This window comes from Condylostylus longicornis, unplaced genomic scaffold (genome assembly GCF_029603195.1).
Source record: "Condylostylus longicornis isolate FDR11 unplaced genomic scaffold, ASM2960319v2 ptg000064l, whole genome shotgun sequence".
Classification (NCBI taxonomy): domain Eukaryota; kingdom Metazoa; phylum Arthropoda; class Insecta; order Diptera; family Dolichopodidae; genus Condylostylus; species Condylostylus longicornis.
The window spans coordinates 1,546,640-1,569,416 of NW_026578032.1; the positions used below are offsets into that span (position 1 = coordinate 1,546,640).

The 22,777-nt window shown below is 23.8% G+C and overlaps 1 protein-coding gene across 1 annotated transcript in view; it reads left to right on the top strand.

Moving 5' to 3' along the window:
• The window catches only part of LOC129612243 (neogenin), a 139,947-nt gene that overhangs the window by 111,009 nt on the left and 6,161 nt on the right, over positions 1-22,777 (top strand). Inside the window, exons 2-6 of the mRNA XM_055525784.1 lie at positions 9,993-10,167; positions 11,461-12,138; positions 12,206-12,508; positions 12,594-12,709; positions 13,789-14,821. Of these exons, the coding sequence (XP_055381759.1) occupies positions 9,993-10,167; positions 11,461-12,138; positions 12,206-12,508; positions 12,594-12,709; positions 13,789-14,821 (2,305 nt within the window). The remainder of the gene's footprint in view (positions 1-9,992; positions 10,168-11,460; positions 12,139-12,205; positions 12,509-12,593; positions 12,710-13,788; positions 14,822-22,777) is intronic.

Genomic DNA, 22,777 nt, shown 5'->3' on the forward strand with positions numbered 1-22,777 from the left:
AGATTTAAAATGACAATTTTGTCTTTTCAATATTAAACTATGCTTCTCCTCGGTAAGAAGAAGCATGTCAATTACTAAACTCAGCTTCGAAATTTCAAAAACATTTGTGATTTCTAGACATAAATATTTGTGGTTTCATTATACAAGAGTCAAAAAATGACATTTTTAGGATTTTAAGAGGATATTAACTTTTAAAAGAGGGAGGAGATAGGTAAAAATTTTCTTCTATAGAAATAAGTTACTAATTAAGATTTCTTTATATAAAAAACTTCAATTATTTATCTATCTTAAATGGTGTAGAAGTTTTGTAGACAGACACACGAACGGACAGAGTAAAATTAATTTGGTAATCCTTAGAAAAGTGCTATTAAAGCAGAATATTATACATACGAGTATATATGCATATAAATCTGCATACAATAAATGAAAAGTGATAAAAAATTATAATAATTTAAGGTGTTACATAAAAATCATAATCATAATAAATTTAAATGAAGAAAAATATTAAAATTTTGCAGTTATTCATTCTTATTGTAAGGGTTTCTCTTAAAATAACTTGAAGATATGAAATTTTGTCCAAATTGTATATAGCAATATAATTCCATATTGTATTTTTGTGAAAACAATGTTATTTTAGAATTTTTCGGACAGCATTCCACAACGAAATAAAAATATTCCAAAACGACATACCCACAAACGAAGCGCCACCCAAACTGCCTCTTCTCGTATAAATCAATTCTTCATAATCATTGAAAAAGTGTATTAGAGTCTTGTCCCCTTTCTTCACATATTTTACAAGACCCGTCAGTCCCTTATCCCAAATATGTAAGTATGTATGTATTATAAACGTAAACGGTAACATATCAGAACCTTCGAATCTACATAGAAAATAATATTTTTTTAGGAAAAAGTTCAAAGATCTGAAGACAAAAGCAAAATTGATTTAAAAGTAAACATAAACACACTATCATGTAATTTGTGGTTTATTATAAGTAAATGATGAAAAAAAAATGGCGCCAATAAATGTTAGATACTTCCAGTAGACACCTTATTTCCGGTTTGAAGGCTATTTTTTGCTTTTCTATATACATTATAGTTCAAAAGAAATGATATATTTGAAGAAAATTTCGAAAACTATTATTAAAAAGAAAAAAAAATTTAAGACATAAAACATTATACAAGGCATTTTATTTCTTATAGACTTCTTTTATTCATATACAGGGTTGCCAATAAAATTTTATTTAGAATACTGTAAAATTAGAAAAAATTAGTTTAAGTCGGAAATCTGAATATAATATCGGAAACATTACTATTTCAATAGATTTTAAATATAATATCTTATATATTAACGTACAGGGTCTCAAACCACTCAGAGAGAATACTCAGTTTTTATATTATGTAAACTGCCAATCTTAACCATAACTAACGAGTATTACAAAATAGTTACAATCCTACATATGATCTTCAGAAGCATACAAAATTAAAAAATTAATTTTAACAAACAATTATAATTAATTTATTTTCATTTTGTTCTTGCACTATAAAATTACTTTTAGTTTTAATCATAAATCCCTAACACTTATAACAATAAAAAACAAAATACTCATTAGAGTATAACAATTAATCGTCCACATTTTCTTAAGAATATTATAAAAAAAGTTTTTCTTAAACAATATTTTACCACAATACAATAAATGCTACATTTCGGAAATAGAAAGAAAAGAATTAATCTAAGAAAAAAAAAAATATAAATCTAGAGAAGAACAAGAAAATTTTCTGGAATATGACAAAGTTTCAATACTTTTTGTGTAACTAACAAAGAAAAAGTAAATATGGACTATAATGGCAACCAAAACAAAATTATGAAGAAAAGAAAATATTTTCAACCCCAAAATGAAATAGAAGACAAAACTTTTATTTTTTACTCATTTATTTTAGTTAGCAGTTGTCTTAGCACCACCATCTTACAACAGTTACAAAAATTTATTTTAGAAATATTTACGATAAAAGAACAGATAAGAATTTTAAATGCCCGAAAAGAGTTGTTTTCTTAACAATCAAAAATAAGAAAATATAAGAACAGAGTACACAAATATAATATTATTTCAAGTTATGGTAAGAGTTGCCATATGATATAAATAAATTTTTAATTGTTTATTATGGGGTTTGTGATGTAATAATATTTTTTGTTTAAAAACTTTAGATTAATAACAAATTTTGTGAAAATAGTTTTAAAGAATTAGAAAACGATTCAATATTTACAAAAAGAAAATATTTCATAAAGATTCAAACATATTATACAAGTATATCAGTTAAAAATGTGTAAATCTTTCAAATTTTTCTATCAGAAATTCTTCAAAATTTTTTCTTGAAAAATTATAACGATCCTAAAGTTTTATACAATATGGAATTTGTTTATTGTAATTTTGCATTAAATTTAATTTCTATTGCCTGACTTGCATAGAAGCAATCCCAGTATTTAATTTTTGAAAAATTTTACCATAAATTTATATTTATTTCAGTAATAACTTAACTAAAGCTAGTAAGAAATTACAAATCAAATTATTTAATAGCGAGATTGAGCAAAAATATTAGAACTTATAATGAAGTTTTTCACATCGATGCATCCGGTGATTTATTAAATTTTAACTATTAAAATGAACCCATTTTTATGGTTAATATTATGGTAAATTGTGTTTTATAGTTAATATGGTGAAAGGCCGCATTATTTTTAAAAATATTCGAAAAATTCTAATTTAAAGGGATTTTAGACTACAATCTATTATTCAAATCCAATTTGTATACTGACCAATTTGTATACCCTTAGTTTGTACACTAGGCAGTTGGTAACCCTTATTTGTGCGTCTGTATATAAATGAACATTTAGAAGAAGAAAAAAATTTTTATAATAAACTTTGTTTAGAACTTTTATACGTAATATTATAGTGTCAGATGTCCTTAACAAAAATTCGCACCAAAAAAAAAAAAATTGTCTGAATTTTGTGTTTTTCATTTCCTTTTTTGTTTTCTTTTTATAACTTAATTCACTGTTGGTGAGTTTTACACCGAGAACAGCAGAAAACAGGAAATAAAAAAAAAATTGCCATTTTATTTATTTTTTTGTTTTGTTCTTTTTTACAATGAAAATCGTAATGTTGTATGTTTTTATTTTGTTGTTGTTTTTTTTTTGTGCGAAAAAGGAGGAAATGACTTGTTCAGTGTGAAAGTTGTTCAAAAAAAAAACCCAAAAATTTATTTTATGTAGTGTTTTGTAAGTATTTATTTTCCGTTTTAACGCAAAGTTTTTTTTTTCGTGTCTATCATGACCAGTTGTTGTTGTTGTTGATTTTTTAACACAAAATTAATGAAAAAGAATAATTATGAAATCCTTAAATTTTGTATTCGGGATTCAATATATAGAATGAAAAACAACAGTGACATAAAAATTTTATACAATTTAAAAAGTTATTAAAGATCAGTTTAAAAAGTTTCATATAAATTTGTTTTACATTGACATAATTGCTTTATAAGGTCGAAATTCTGTTAATAGTATTGTGTAATTAATAGAGAACAGCATTTAGATTATAGAGATCTGTTATATATTGCTCATGTGATTTTTGTTGTATTTGACTACTTTTGAACATTCTGTTTAAATTATCAATGGTTCATTTTCTGGAAATGTTCATTTTGTCTCTACAATATCTCTGTGGGTATACTATACATCAAACGATTTAGCACTTCCTATTAATTACTTTCGGTGCCAGTTCGAAATCCATCTTGTATATGCCATGACCATAAATAAGTTCTAAGGAATAATATGTAATAATATCGGGTCCTATCTCCTAAAAGATATCGATAATGGAAAAACAACTGATGATGGAAAAATTTGATATGGATAGCAACATCCTGAAAGTACTAAATAAAGTGATTCTTAAATTAAGTTCTTTATAAATATATCTATGTGATTAACAGTTACACGTTCTTTCGAATTCGTTATACTTTATTATTAGGAAACTTAAAGAAAACTTTTGTAGTAAAATGGGATATAAAAGGAAATGCAAAGCATCTAGTTTATTTTAAATGGTGATTTAAATAAATAATTGACATTCTTTTAAACGAGCACCACATCTATTCATATCACATCATACCTACATATATGTACTTTAAAATATTCATTTAAATTACCATTAAATTTTATCGCGTATATCAATTTTATTTTAAGAGATAAAGAGATATTTAAAATAATATCAAGCTACATCTTGATATTATTTTAAGAGATATTTAAGCTACATCTTGATAAATCGCTTATTAAACTCAATCATCAGAAAATGTTCTAATATTTCATTAAAAAAATCAATTGTACTTACAACATATTTGTTTTGAGGCGACGACATTACTATTAATTAATAAAAGCTTTCAAATAAACTCATGTTATGAGCTGCACCAATCATTGCACCACTCATGTAGCTCATAATTAGCTCATAAAAGAATTCAATCAATTATTCTGTATAAACAAAACAAAATATTTGTATAATATTTTGCTTATATAATAAAGACTATAGAATTTAATTACATAATCTACACCATAGATACTACATTAATAAACCATAATGATCGACGTGTAGAAATTAAAAAAGACATAATCACATTATTATCTCATAATTTCAAAAGATATGATGAAAATTATAGTAAAATAAAATGAAAAAAAATTAAATCTTTTGATCTTTCTCTTTAATTTTTTTTTTGTATCTCAATTATCACATTTAGATCCTAATAATAATAATTATATATACATATTATTATTTTCATTATTGTTATCTTGCTCTCATTTCAAAATTTCTTTTAAAATTCACCTAATATAGAATAGGCACATTATACATTATATATGTATGTATAGATAAACAAGATGAAATTACAAAAGAAATTTTTTTTTCTCTAAAATTATTTGTTGTTGTTGTTGTTGTTATTCATATTATAAGCCATTATACACGTTTACATAACAAAGTAATTATAAAATATAAAAAAAAATTATGTATACATTTAATGTATAATATTTACATACACAGACTACATGCATGTTATGTAATATGAGTATTACATTCTAAAAATAAATTAAAAGATTTTTTTTTCTCTTTTAATAATTTTATCCCTATTTTTGGTCCCCATAAGCTCTCATTACATAATAACATCTAACACATGTGTACATACATATGTACATATATAGTTGAATAAATTTTAATTACAATATAGGAAGAAAATAAAAAGAAAAACATACAAATAAATAGTTTTTCTCTTCTCATTTTTCTGTTTTTTAATATTAATTTTAAAAAAATTATGTAATTTGAAATAAAAAAAAAGAAATTTTAATATTGTGATAGCACACATTTACATGTTATGTGCATCACATATGCACTTACATCATACACTTAATACCTTATCTTATGAACTATAATTTATTTTACTTAAATATATTGTTGTTCTTTTCTAATGTATTATTTTGTTCATTATTTTATCATTATGTTTGTGTTATATAACAAGATTTTTATGGTATACAAAAGTAAATATACAAAAAAGAAAAAATTAATTTTTTATTTATTCTTTATAAAGTACAAAACCTTAATTATAATTAATATAAGCACATTAGTTCAATTTTATGATAGTACTATGATAAAAAAGAAAAACTACTAAAAGGATAAAAAAAAAAATAATAAATAATCGTAAATTATGTAATTTTCTCGAAGTATGCTATTTTATAGGCAACAATATTCCAAGCAAATTAGAATAATTTTTAAATAAAATTTCAGAATTGTAATTTACAAAAAATGCAAACATTTTTGAATTAAAATTAATTCCATTAAATGATTGGGCACTCACAAAATTTTAGTTAAAATCTCGAAATATAAAAAAAATTTGTCTAGTTGCCGAATAACTGATCTCTGAGTTACAAATTCAGCAAAGGCCACTTATTTACAATTCTTTAGCTATTTGCAGGATGTAATTGCTAAGAAGCTCTATTCAAAAGCGCATCGCAATCGCTTTCGTCTCTTCATACAATTCTTAACGTTGCAATGGGCTATTCTTTTGACAAAAATAAAAAAATAAATTTCATACTGTTATTTATTTCCATTTAAATTTTGTTTTTTTTTTCGTGCATTTTTCACAAATTATAATTAAAATTAATTGCTCCTAAAATTATGCAATAGATTATGCAGCAATAGATTGCAGCTTAAGGTGTCAAATCAAATCAAATTGCGATTTATGGTACATATTTAGAAATGCAATTACAAGGATTACATAAGAAAGTCCCGCAATTGTTCTTAATTGCAAAATAGGTTAAAATTGTTCTATTTCTACTATGTGAAGTGGGTTTTTGGGAGAATTTTCTTTAGCATCGAACGGGGTGGATCCTTACAATATATTTTCGAATTTATTGCAAAAATAGGTGTTAATTGACTTGAACTGCTTGAATGATTTTTGAATTAAATTCATCAGCAAATTATGAAATCAGATATTAACATAATCAACATAACAATCATAAAATTTCTATTTTTTACTCTCTCTCGCTCTCAGTCATCGGGAAATTCTATAACTGCACTTAATCCTTTCTTATAAAATTTTCCTTATAAATAATATAAAACTATACTAATGCATACATAATATATGTGAGTATATATATATGTAAAAGAATTTAAGAAAGAATTTGTGAAGAAAAAAACCACATTTATGAAAGAGTAAAATTATTTTAATTTTTATAAGTAATTTTCATATTAATCACATTTTAACCTATATTTTCTCTTTCTTTTTTAATAAAGCACATACACGTGCACCTATATAAAGCAACATATGTTTTTTATTTTATTTTTGAATAATAATATGTACATGCATATGTACATATGTATAAATATGTATGTGTTCTCTTTCGTAATTCACTAAGAATGTTATACAATGTAATTTGATCCTAATTGTATATACAATAAAATTAATTGATAGGTTAAAATATTTTATTCGTTTATTTTATGTAGTAAAATGCATTAAAAACAAAGAAGAAAATCGAATAAAGTTTCTAATTATAAAAAGTCAAAAATTATACATGTTCGTAATATTATAGAACTCTGGAATACTAGTAACATTTTTACCCTCATTCGAATGTGAAAGTTGAACATAATCGAACTTTAGTAACTAATATAAAAATTTTTCGATATTTACGAAATATCATAAGGCTCAATATTAACCGAATTACGACGGAGTGTACGAATATAAAATACATTTTTTTCCCAATTCGGAAATACTCGTATATGTATGTATTATGAACTCACAACGAACGGTACGTAGTTTTTAACCGCGACAGTATTTTTTGAAAATTTTTTTTTAACATTTTTATTCTGAATAATTTTCCAACAAAACGTATTCTTTTGTAATTTCGGAATAAAATCTACTCTGACCAAATCCAAAACAGCAAAAATTTCAAAAAGGAAAAAGCTGTATCCGAACATCAATACCGAACAATATATTTGGAACGGCAATGAATAAATTTATTCCGAAAAATTTGAATTAATAAGATTTTAGAATTAAAATAGCAAAATGAATTTTTTTTTACCTAGCAAATAATTGTATAAATAACTTATGAAAATTTAACATTAATAAGGCATTGTGAAGGCATTACAAAACTTTAATAGTAATTAGAAGAAAAAACTTTAGTAAAATGAAAATAAAGAAAAATTATACAAAAGTACACCCATGTCTTAAGGCATTTTTAGTGTTGCGTTTTCTTTAATCTTACTTTTAAACTTGTGAGTGCAATTTGTTTAAAAACTTCTTTTGTATTATTTTTATATAACAATAAAATTGAAACATCTTTTTTTTTGTTGTAATTTTACATTTTTCGTTACAAATTACAAGAGGTGATTTTTTTCTATTTTAACTTGACTAAGTAGTTTTATAAATAAAAAATTATAATGAATGAAAATTTTAAATGGAAAATTCTTAATCGATCTTAGGGAATAATTCAATTTAATTAACTATAAATTCTTTTTGACTGAATTTGTTTTGCATATCTTCTTTACTCCGAATTGTCTGGTTTCTAATTTTTTCGCCAATTTTAGATACGAATTCTGATTATGTATTCTCAATTTTAAGCTCTTGAGTGTCAATTTTTCCTTTTCTCTTTGTATTACGACTTCTTATAGCCGTAACCCAATGGTCAGAGCCCACTTCAGTGCTTCTCTATGCTCTTACATCTGTTCATTCATCTATTACTGATACATATGTGGTCGATCTGATTTTGGCTGCGCTGCTCTGGCGACGTTCATGTGTATTTATTTATAGACCTGTTCAGGCAAATGGTTCTGCCTATCACTATACTGTATTCTTGACATGTCGCAACCAGACGCTCGCCATTGTTGTTTATTGTGCGCGGGAGCGTAACACTGTATTCGGATTCTCGTGTGTATTTTTACAAATTTTATTCTGTCAGAAATCGCGTGCCACCCTATTAGACTTTTCACCTCATTTCACTTATTCCAAGAACCTCAACTCGGAAATTTAAAGTTTTTCGTGGGCTAGTCGCGATACTTCTTTTAGCATTTTTACATTCCAATTTCCAATTCTAATCCTTAATGGTCATTACCGTTTTTCGATCTGATATCCGAGGCACTGTTTATGAATTGTTAATCGAACGAAAATTCACTAAGCTAGATAGTGATTAGCCTACCGTAGCTGTCTGCATTGTAAAATCCTTTTTTTACTTTCCGTCTTGCAGCGTGACGCCGTCACTGTGTTCGACGGTTTCATTGTGTTCTCAACTCATGGTTTGTTAGGTTATGATGTACTGTCAGTCGTGACGTTTTTCACTATCAGTAGTCATATGTTGTGTGTAATATATACAATGTATTTGAAATTATATTTGCTATTTTTATATTTTTGTGGTGTTATAAAATAATCAAATATTTGGATATATAAGGTAGTATTTTGCAATTATGTTATACTATTATTCGATATTAATTTTTAGCTATATTTCACCACTGTGGTAGCTGAATATATAAACAATAACCACCCAAAATACTCGATTTTATCAGTAGAGTTGGTTTATAAGTAGTGCTTTAGACGTAAAAAATAGTTTTGAGTGAGTGCAATAGATGTGGATGTTGCAATCTAGAAGCAGAATTAAAAATTTATCGAATATTCTTATAAATTATTAAATTTTATTAAGACTTTATGTATTCAGATAGTAAACAATTAATTTAACTTGATTTCTGAAACTGACTCCAATCAATTTAAATATTGCGAAAATCAAATTAGAAAAATGAACCTGCTGGTCTTTTGTCCAGCAGGTTATTTTTCTAATTTTATTGTGTCCCTCTTTTTAAATTCATTAATTTTTAGAATAAATTTTTCAAGTTTTGAAAATTATCGGAAAATTATAGAACTGGACTAAAATATTTTCATTCCAGTTGTTTCCTCTGTGTATATTACAAATTTCACAAATTTATACAAGCAAAATATTAGTTTTTAACTTGATTAAACATTTTACACCAAAATGCATTGTAAAATTTTCATTGTATTTTCAAGTACCAAAGGATTTTTATCTTAAATTCTTTTTTTTAACAAAATATTTGTAAAAAACGGATTATAACAGAAAAATAATAGGAGAACTACAAGGATACCTGCTATAATACGAGCATAGCATCATAGCACCTATACAGATACAATCTGAAAGTAGAAAATATTCATACTTTAATTTGAAAAACACATAACCGTACAAGTATATAGAAAAATTTTAAAATTTACAAAAAGAAGTGAAAATATTTTTAAATAAAAAAATTTTTGCAAAATTTTTCTTTCTCAACAAAATTTATTGTAATTTACAACTTTTGTTTTTGTTTTGATTTTCTTGCTATTTTTTACTATTATATTGTATTTTTTGTAATTTTCAAAAGTTTTTAATTAAACTTTATTATTATTTTATTTCTTTTTCGTCTTTTTCATGCATACAGCTTTAGAATTTTCTATTGAACCGTCTGATGTTGTTGTCCCGGAAGGGCATTCTGTTTTATTACAATGTAGCGGTACAGTACAACAAGGTGCATTAAAAGAAGGTAAAACAGCACCAAATATACGATGGAGAGGACCAGATGGCCAAGATATTGGTATAGTAGGTGATACATTTAGGTAAGATTTTATTTCTATATTATATTACACCTTTAAAAGAATAAAATTTATTATGCAATTAATGTTGTATAAAATAAAGAATATTTTTTTTTTTAGAATCAAAGAACAATAACCATTTTATTTTAGAAAAAAAAGAAGGATAACATAAATAGAAAAAATTGAGGAAAAAAAGAAGTGATGGTTTATTATTAAAATTTATTAGATTAATGTCACCGTAAGACTTGACTGACTTGTTTTCTTTCAGAATTTTTTAATTATACAAAATATTTTAACATTTACATTGAAGTATAAAAATTATATTGTTGTCGTCTAATATTTTAATGAAAATTTAATTAGAAAAGTTTTCTTTTCTGACACTACAAGTGTATAACAAATTTTCTTGTAAAAGAATGTTTTTTTTTTTTGTTTTTTGTTAAGAAGATTTATATCAATTACAATTTGTTATAAAAGATGTTTTTAAAAATTTAAAATTAATTTATGTAAATATAATTATAAAATGAAAATTCTATCATGGTACTCGTATATACAAGCAAATTTGTAAGGGATATATTTAAGTCATATTAAGCAGTTTATATTTTAATTACATTATACAACACTCTTATTGAGTGAATAGATGCTATTGTTGTCAGAATACTTGCATTAATAATTAAATTAGTAGACTATATTATAAGTCGATTAATAAACATAAATATTTTATTCCTCTTACTAGAATTTAAGGATTCTTAAGTACGTGTACATTAATGAATGGAAGAAAATTTTCAAATAACTTCCAATTCCTAATCTCAATACACAAATTAAAAATATTTAATCGAATTGTGTTAATTTTCATTATTGACAAATAAAATTCAAGTCAGAAAATAAAATTCAAAATTTATTGAATTTGTTTGTGACAAAGAAACTATTAAACTAATTTAATCCGAAGAATTATTCAATTTAAAATCACAACAAATTTCATAGATAAAAATCATGAATTTATTTAATGCTATACGAAGGTCTGGAACACAAGAACAATGAATTTTACAATGTGACAATCACAAATTCAATAGAAAATAATTGTTGCAATATTTTGCAATTATCTATTAAAAATAGAAAATTTAAATTTAATTTCAAATCGATTTTGATATTATTTAAACATATGCGACTTATTCACAAAATTTTCTCACGTTTTTACTATTTTGCTAGTAGGTATAGCATTAAAATTTCAAATAGAAAATTTTTAGAATATTTTCATTTATTTTCAATCGAATTTTCACTTTCATTTATTATTCTGTTTTTTTTTTTTTCTTATTTCAGAACACAATTGAAAAATGGTTCTCTTTATATTAGTTCAGTTGAAGAGAATCGTGGTTTAACTGGTGCCTATCAATGTTTATTAAGTGTAGATGGTATTGGAACAATAGTTAGTCGTTCAGCAATTGTATCAATAGCTAGATTACCAGATTTAAATCAAGATTTCATTGAATTATATTTATTACCTGGTCAAACAGCATATTTTCGTTGTATGATTGGACAAATGCAATCAGGTGTACAATATAATATACAATGGTTAAAAGATGAACAACCATTACAAATGGATAAAATTCGTATGATTATAATGCCAAATGGTGCATTAGAAATTGATGAAATAACAAATTCTGATCGTGGTATCTATCAATGTAATGTTACATTTGGTAATATATCTAAATTAAGTAGTAAAACAAATTTAAATATAAAAAAATCAGCATCAAATAATGTTATAAATAATAATGATGGTATCGGAACAATAAATATAACAAATAATAATATAAATGATGGCAATATTCCAGCTATATCAAATAATATTAATGAAAATGTTCAAGCGCCATCATTTTTAGTTGGACCATCACCACAAACTGTTAAAGAAGGTGATATTGTAACATTAAATTGTGTTGCAAATGGTATACCAAAACCACAAATGCGTTGGTTACGTAATGGTGAAGAAATTGATTTAAAGTAAGTTATGAATTAAATTTAAATCTTCATTGAACTTATTTTCAAAAAATTTTTTTTTAAATTTTAGCGATTTAGATTCAAGATTTTCAATAATTGGTTCTGGTTCATTACAAATATCATCAGCTGAAGATATTGATTCTGGTAATTATCAATGTCGTTCAAGTAATTCTGTTGATTCATTAGATGCTGAAGCAACTGTTCAAGTGCAAGTACCACCAAAATTTGTACAAAATCCAACCGATAAAATTGCATTTGAAAAAGAAGAATTAGAATTTGAATGTTCGATACGTGGTAAACCGAAACCTGTTATTAAATGGTTAAAAAATGGTGATATAATTACACCAAATGAATATATGCAAATTGTTGGAGGGTAAGTATTACATATTTAAAATTTGATTTGCTTTGAATTTCGGACAATAATTGTTATCATATTTCTTATATTGTTTATTTTGCAGTCATAATTTAAAAATTCTTGGTCTTTTAAAATCTGATGCTGGTATGTTTCAATGTGTTGGTAGTAATCCAGCTGGTAGTATTCAAGCTTCAGCACAATTAAAAATTACACAACCGGGTAAGTTATTATATGAAGGGTTTAATTTGTTTTTTTTTTTTTCAAAAAATTTATTAATTACTAATATTAAAAATTAATAATTTCAAAATTTCAATTCGCACATTATATTTTCAAAATTTTAACATTTAAATAAAAAAAAATATGAAAGCTTCTTGGTGCTGGTTAATATAGTATAAACAAAAATCATTAGAATCTGTAAGCTTCAAATTTTGGACTTAATATTGGCTAAATTCTCGTATACTCATTCATTGATAACACAATTTTGGACTTTAATTTTGTAATTTTATTAGAATTAATTTTATTATTTATTCAAATTTTCTTATGTTTTGTTGTGGTTTTTTAATTTATTAAAATTAAGTAATATAAGCTATTTTAAAAAATTTAAGAAATTCATCGCAATTTTCACGGAAAAGGTACATATATGACATACGAAAACAAGTTTGCCTGGAACACAAAATTATTTGAAAAATATTGGAAATACGAAAATTTTTTTTGTTTCAAGCTTATTTTTTTTGAAAAATGTAGGATACAATCTGTCTGAATTGTCTAGATCACAATTTTTTCAAAAAATATTATAAATATGACAATTTTTTAAAATAAGTAAATCTTGCTGAAGACAATTGAAATGTTCAAGTCTGAAATGTAACACCACATGCTCATTCTATTCAACAATATTCTATGTCGAGAATTTGTTGCAAGCAATTTCTAGCATTTTGTAAATCATAAAATTTAATTGTGAATTCTACTCTAATTCAACATATTTTTGGCAAACTAAATTTTTTTTAAAATAGCTTTCCGAAATTCTACTCTAACAGTAGTTCTATAAAATATTTATCTATTTTTTTTTACTTTCTTAATACAAACGCATTATTTTGTAGTTTTTCATTTCTGAATTTGATTCTTAATTTTTCGATTTAATATTAATTTTTTTTTATTTTCTATATATTAAGTTTTTTCCTTCTTTTTTTTTTAATTTTTTCTTATCTTCTTGATTTATATATTTTTTTTTTATTTTAATCAAATTCCCATTCATATCCTTTGATAAAAAAAAAAAACTATCAACGCCAAAAAAAATTTAGGAAAACATAAAAAACAATCACAAACAACAAAATCACTTCAAACACCATCCATAAATAATACAAATAAAAAAGGTGTATTTAAATCTGGTGACACATTAACACAACGTTCAAAATCTATTGCCGATAATAAAGTAATTTCAAAGAGTGCTCTTGATAGTCTTCTGTCAAAAGATAAAAAAAAAATCATTGATTTTTCATCAACTGGTAATGAAAGTATTGAAAAAATAAAAAATATGAAAAATAATAATAAAAATATAAAAGACAATACAGAGACATACGATGATTATGACTATTATGATGACTTATCAGACGATAACGATGACAATGACAATAATAAAAATTTTGACAATTTAAATGTCAAAAATAAAAAACATAATAATAATAAAGATTATGACAAAAATGACACATTTCATATACCAATTGATATTGATGATGAAGACGATGAAGATACAAATGATAATACAAAGAATAATAATAATAATGATACAAATATTGATAATGATGATGATATTGATGACGATGATGATGATAATGATGATGACGATGATGATGATGATGATGATGATGAAGAATATATTGTTAAATTTGAAAAAGGTGATGATCCAGAGAAAATTTTAAATTCATTTAATGATAAAAAATTTAAATTAAAAAAACATCATCAAGAGCATGAAAATGAAAAAAAAATTCATTCAAAAACAACAAAATTAATAAATGATCCTATAATATCCCAACATCAAGAAGTGAATTCATATGATGACGATGATGACGATAACGATGACGATAATGACGACGATATTGATAATGATGATGATAATGATAATTTTGATTCTTTATTACCAAATATTACAAAAAAATATCATTCAAATTTAGATGCAAATCAATTGGCAAGTGTACCATTACCAGGACCACCAAGAGATTTATTAGCACAAATTGTTAAACCAAGATTTGTAGCACTCAGTTGGATGGAACCATTAAAGAATCCTGATGAAGTAATATCATATTCAGTTTATTATAAAATGCATACAAGTGAAAGGTAAATTTTCTAAAAAATTTTATTTTTCTTTTCTTTTTCGGACTTGTCCACAAAAATATATTTTATATCCTCTTTCATAAAATATTTCAAATACAATAGAAACTGTAATATTGGTTTTCTGGTTTTATTTTTTTTAATCATAACGTATACATGGACAAAACCTTAATTGTTAAATCCTGCAATGACAATTATATTGAAAATTTTTTATTTATTCGTTGCATTTAAAGTTTCCTGGCTATTTGTCTGTTTTAATGTTTGAGAAAAATACAACAAATATAGGAGCAAATTTTAATTTATGTCTGTTTATTCAAATGAATTAATCTTGTGCATTAGAAACTTTAGAATATCGCTAGGATTTCTTAAAAACCCATAATTCATTCAAAAGTTTTTTTGAAATATTTGTATTGGCCTATAAAAGAGTAAACAAAATAAAATAGGGGATTCATTTTATAATTAGAAATTTAGTAAAAATTTACAAAATCTATTCGGAATAAATGATGCTGCTTGGTACGTCAAACATAGCTTTTATGAAGTTTGTGAAAGACCTATCTAAACAGACACTAAAGACAAAATTATTCTCGCCCTACACTTAAGTTCTTATTTTAGAAATTTATAACTCTTATTAATTAGATTATTAAAAATTAAATATATTACAGTTGAAAACTCCATTTTTAAAAAATTTCCAAAAAATATTACACAATCCTTAATTAATGTGTTCTCTATTGAAATTTTTGTACAATTCAATTCGTTGTGCACATATAGAGAGGCTTACAAAAATTTCTGAATAATATGCATAATTCTACAATTTTAAAACTCAAATGTAACGCTACAGAACAAAAATATGTAAAAGTGAGTGTTTGTAATTTACATAATGTTTTTATCATCACAAAAATATGTTTTAATGCTTTCAGTACATAAAAATTCATTTAAGTAGAAGCATATGTACATAAAATGCTTATATTTTTCGAAATTATTTATGAAATAAAAAAAATTCCTACTTTTCCATTGAGATTTTTCATTTTTAATTCTTAACTCAACATAAAAATTTAAAATTGGTTGACCATTTTTTGTTTTTTCACATTTTCATCTACATAATATTGTGTGTGCTTAAGCATATCCTATAGAAATTTAATTATTTCAATTGTATTCCTTTAATATATGTATGTATACAACTGCATATTATGTACAATTTGTAGACAAATATATGCACAAGAAAACACTTACTTTTTTTACGGTTAATGCTCATTCATTTCGTATATCAAATTTAATTCTGGATATTCGATTCACCTGTGTATACAGAAACACATACAAAAAAAAAATTTACATAATATGTACTTGTATTTCAATTGTAATTTTAATTGCATTCTTTTCGGTGGCAAATAGATTATGATAAAAACTTAAATTCCCTTTAAAATTCAAATTTTTATACAAACACACTTTAAGTATACACATACGTTTAGAAAATTAGAAATTCGAATTTTATTTATAAAATTTATTTACAATTTTCCAAGGATATAAAACGGAATTTTCTATTTATAATACCCATTTCGTATAATGGGTATAGGATTATAAAACAATTATGCTAACATAAATTATCAAGATAACACGCAATGAATTTGTTTTAGAATAATGAGGGCAATTATCGCAATGCCAACTTTAATATAAATTTTCAACTACCTATACCTACCTATTCTCTTACCTATACCAATAATAAACGAAAATTTAAATTTTACAATTTTAATCACAAAATAATGCCAATTTTTAACATCCAAATTATAGCTCTTGTGCCCTATTTTAAAGAGTTTTGACTGTACGCAATGAGCACAATGCGTTATTGAAATCTCAAATTTTATACATGAAAACAGATCTATTGAGTGTTTCCCATTTAAAATATCGTACAATTTATTATCACACAATATTTTCTATATATTTTTGTAATCACCATTAGAGCCTTTGTTATATACGACTTTAAGGTTTAGTATTATGTCCCTTGAACCTTTTAAAAATCTAAAAATTATTTAAATTAATTATTTTCAATTCAAGAAGACTATAGCACCGATCCTACCATTAATTTTGCTATTTTAATAATAAAATAGATTGAAAATTTTCAATATAATTTCATTCAAATAAACAAGATTGTTACATTTTTTACATTTACAAAGATCCTTTCAAATGCACTTGTATTTTACAGACATGCATTTCATAATGCATGCATACAATTCTGAATTGCAATAAAAAATTACAATTTGTTTATTAATATTTCGCATTTATATGTTCTCATAAATTATTGGGTTGGAAATTTTTTGTGGTATAATTTTTATAATTGAAAGAAAGAAAATAAAAACAGGTATTATTTATTTTCCATAACTACATATATAAGTAGATACACTTACATTTACATGCATATTATTTAATATTCAATACAATAGAAAAGGCGTCCTTTACAGCAAATTCTAATAATCCTTTAATAATACAACAACAATACATTATTTTATAAGTTCCTATATATACATACTTATAATTAAACAGGAATCAAACACACAAATATAGTATAGGTGTATACAAAGTGTTGAATATCCTTTGGGGGAAAAAACAATTTGTTGAATTGTAGAAAGTAATTCTTCATAAGAAAAGAAATTTTTGTTTTATAATCCTGATTTTTTCTTTCTTGAATTTATAAGAATTTCAAGATTATTAACATTAAGTATGACATAATCACAGTAATTTAAATTTAAAGAAAACGTAAAAAAACAAAGAGATTACAAAAAAATATTTTTTTTTTAATATTCTTAAAATTACACACAAAAACTAGGTCAAAACTCTTATACTGAGCTGTCATATAAAATATTAAAAAATTTTTAGCTTATAATTTTGATTAAAGGAAATTTGAGTAAAAATTTCCTTTTTTTTTTTAAAAATTTACTCTGAAAACCAAAATTAAATATTAATGACATTTTAAATTTTTTTTTTTCATTATAAAAAGTAAGTGATTTTTTATTTAAAAGCATAATGCTTGTGAATTAAATATCATTTTGAATGTATAAAAAGTAATTTTTTATATTCTTAATATTTAAAATATTTAATATCGAAAATAATTATTATATCCCAAAATATACGAGGGCTATATGGCCTAGATCTATATGAAAATAGTACAGTATTAAAGAAACATCGAAAAGCTGAAAGACATTCGATTCTAACAGGATATTCGAATATTTTTAGCTTTCGAAATATTTTAGTTTCAATTTAGAAACAACATCGCATTCGCACAGTTAATGCTCCACCGTTTCACCAATTTCCGAAAATAAATTTGCAATTTCATACCTTCTTCTTTGCCCATTCTTTTAAATATAGCCATTTTTTTCATAGGGGAGAGGCAATGATCAATGAGTACACCAATAAATAGTCTTAACCAAAATGTTGCCATATTATGAAAAATTTTATTATTTAGTGAATAATAAATTTATTGAGTAACAGCTTGTATAATTTCGAGAATTAATTTTTTTAACATAAAAAATATTTTATTCTTTCTAGATTTTGAAAAAAAAAAAAAAAACAATCTGTAAGCCCATAGTTGATTTCAAACTTTATTAAAAAAGAGTAAATGAATTATTTAGTAAAAATAATTTCAATATCTTCTAAAATTTCTTAAAATCTTGAATTTTTCAATTCAATTTTTCAATTTCAATTTGATTTTAAAAACATACAAATAACAATATTTAAATTGTTTTGTTAAATTATTAAATATTAAATTTAACTACATTATTTATTAAAGTTTAAATATATTAAAAATATGTATTATAAATTTTGTATTAAATTTAATTTTTATATCGTATTACATTAGAACCCTACGCCTTCTTAAACAAAAAAAAACAAAAAACTCAAAGTAATCGAAATACTTTTGAAATTCAAACTTTTATTTTATTCACAAACCATTCCTCAATACACAAACACATAATATTCATCTCTATATTATATATATATAATAACATTAATAACATAACACATAATACGAATGTAAACCTATATATGTATGAGTAACTTTCCAAATGAAAATCAACACCTTTAAAAATGTTGTTTTTTTATAAAATATTTAAAAAGTAAAATGTTTTAAAAATATAAAAATTCAACACCCTTCACCTCACTTTTAGAAGAATATTTTTATACGTAACGTATGTATATAATATGTACTGTATATATAGATTTGGTTATACTCGTAATTACTTAAGTACAACTAGGGTTTGGCCTATTTATGTACATATATCGAAATATCGAACATCGATAAATTTCCGAGCATAAAATATTGAGAAAATGTCAATATTATTGCAATGTTATTTTTAGAATGACATCGAAATTTGGAAAATTTTTTGTTTGTATAACAAAAATGTGGTTTGAAAAAGCGCTCTACATACATAACATTTATACACTCTGATCATAACTTAAATCAAAATTTCTTTATCCCTCTTATGTGTGTGTTGCACAAATCAGATGAATCTGATTTTTAATCGATGTCTGACATATCAGATTGACTCTAGTGAGAAAAATAAAAAACTATCATTTAATTACTTTATAATGTAATTAGATTTTTTGGGACAAATTTTGGGAATCCATTTTATAGTAGAAATCAATTTGTTAAAAATTTTTTTTCTAATTACCGACACATCTTATGTCATTCAAATATTTTGAAATAATTTTGCTTCCAATGTTAAATGTACGATTTTATCTATTATAACATTATCAATTAATTATCAAAATTACAATAAGTTGGTATATGAATACTTCATTTACCGTTGTTGTTACCGTGAATACTTCAACTGTTGTTGCCGTACGATACATGTAATACAACTAATAATATTTTAATATTGTCGTTTTATATATTTTTTTATCCGATGTTCCAACCCTAACTACACCTACTTACTTAAAGAAAAAAAATAATAATTCTGAAAAAAAAACTTTGATTTCCTTTAAAAAAAAAAAAATTTTTATGTTTACGCATTTTTTTTTTTTTTTTTTTTGTAATATAAATTTATAACTTGTCTTCATCAGAATTTTTTTAACAAAAAACAAAAAAATAAAATTCTACTTATTTCTGGAAGCGATTATTTTTACAAAAACAAGTACTTTTGTAAATACAAAATAAAATCATAAAAAAAAATGAAAAAAATAAATGCTAATAAAATCAAAGTAATGAAAAACTATTTGTTTCAATATAAAAGTTAACTTAACTTGTTTACGGCACAGTTCAACAATAAACCTATATAAAAGAAAACCTATAAGGCAAAAAAAAAAAAAATAATTTCATTCACGTTTCAAATTCGTAATAATATCAAAAATGTAAAAATATATTAGCGTATATTTTATTACATGTAATTTAAGGTTGCCAACAGAACAAATAAAATATGGTTTTTGGATAGGTGCACGAAATTGTTATAATATTGGGGTATAGTTTTAGTAAGAATAGCTAGTTCAATTGTGTAACGAGCATTTTCCGTGCATATGTAAACAGTAACCCGATAATATTAATTAAATTAAAATTTTGTACATAAATCTGATTAGAAACCATCTTGGAAAAATTTAATTAAACTTTAACGCAAAAAGATCAAACTGCAATTGAACTGTTATACTTAGAGTACTTATGTATATACATAGTAATTAAGCTAACAAAATACAAGTTGAAATTTTTTAAAATTAATGACACAATATGAGCCAAACAATAAAACCTCGACGCAAAAATATTGCATGATTTGCCTCATATTAAAAAAAAAAACAAATTACTGCAAAATTTTTAATTAATTACAATATTTTTTATAGTTTCGTTTTCAATATAACATAACATTACGCCATCTGTTGAATAAAATTTAAAAAAATAAATAAATTAAATTCTTTTAAATTACAATAAAATTATTTAATTTGGAATCTCTTGTAAAGAACAAAAAAATTTTTTTTTTTTTAATCTATATACATTCAAGCACGTCTTATTATCGTTACTTTATTTCAATACACACGTACACACATTAAAGTGAATGTATGTATGTATTTGACAGAACTTATAATACGTTTATACCATATACGTAATATTCACTTTAAATTTTTTTTTTTTTAATAATAATAAGTAATGTTCACAATAGTACATATTATATAATATATGTATATTATTACATATTAAATAAAGAATAATGGAACATGATATAACATATTCGTATATATATATATGTATATATAATATATATATATAATAATGTGTATGATTTAAACGTGACTATGACAACATCCTTTCTTAAAAATAAGACACATGCTATTCATTTATTGTTTACATTGTGCATATACTTTCATGGAAGGAACATTGTAAAAAAATATCGATGTTCTTAAAGATTATATTATAAAATACATGTAGCGTACGTATATACGAATATCTATAGAAAAAAAAAATATGGAACATGAACACACACTACACATTATATATATTTGTCTGTCACCATGACTAATGGGATGCAACACCTTTACTATTGGTGTAGCTTACTTAGTTTATGCAATGTAAAATTAATGGGCAACAGGGTATATATTTAATTATTTTATAAATTTCATGTTAATGTCCGTAGTGTGTTTTTGGGCATCTCGTTTGTTCACGGAACAAATGCACACACACACACATGTATAAAAGTCAAGTTAAAATAAAATAGTAATCAAAATTTCTTGCCTTATTCTTGCGAGCCCCTTCATTGCCTTATTACTTTCAGCTCCTTTTTATTTCGTCAATTGTATTTTTTCATTAGGTTATGCTGACGCGACTCCCCCGAGCGGTACATTAAAACATCATAAGCCCGTTGTAATAAATGCAATTTAAATCAGTGTGCATTCAATTTTAAATGTTAAAGCGGTGCTTACAAAATTTGTTTTATATAATGCATACAATATTATCTTATCAAATTTTATAACCAAAAATTCACAATAGTTATATTTATATTATAGAATATTGAGAATATTTTCTAATACTTCATACATTTCTCTTATATTCTCTCTCAAATTCTTCAATTCTCTTACTTCAAAATTTGATTACAAACGACTTCTCTTTTTTCTTAGACATCAAACTTTTTAAATTTAATCAAACCCATCCAGTACCGCCCTATTAGTATATTAACCATATAATATACATATATGTATGTATATGATATGCAACATCATATATTTAATAATAATTCGAACATATAACAGCAATAAATTAAAAAAATATAAAAGAAAGAAAAATAAATATACATAACAAAATTTTACACTTTATTTAATAAAAATGGTATCCTTTTTATATATATATATTTTCTATTCTGTTTTCTTCTTGTTTTTCATCCTGTGTACATCCTTTTTAAACTACCAAAAACATTTGTATGCATACGCCACTACATCACCTCTATAGTGTTATACATAACGTAAATATAAACAAAAAAAAATATAATAATAATGTTTTTGTTATTTATCAAAATTTAAAGTTTTCTGTTATACTGTTATACATTATAATGTTTATATAAAAATATTTTTCACTTATTTTTCTTTACAAAAGGAAAGAATAATAATTCCCTTGAGTGAAATAAAAATTTTCTCCTTTATAAAATATAATATTAGGAATTTAACGGTATATTTTTAGAATTGAAAATCATTTCCGAAAAGATTTTTCATTTTCAAAAATATTTTCATTTGTTCTTTTCCTTGTTTTATAATGTTTTTTAGAGTCAAGTGAAGAAACAGTAATAAAATCGACCAAAATTGAAACAATGAAAATGAAAAATATTAAGAAAATCGAAAAATATGACGACGACAACGAAAAAAAAAAAATTAAGTGGAAAATAATCCTCGCACGTACCTACACATGGAAAAAATATAGAAAAAATATAGGAAAAAATTTTTCGTCTGGAAAAGAAAACTAAATAATAACAACAATAATCAAATAATTCACAAAATTTACAAAAC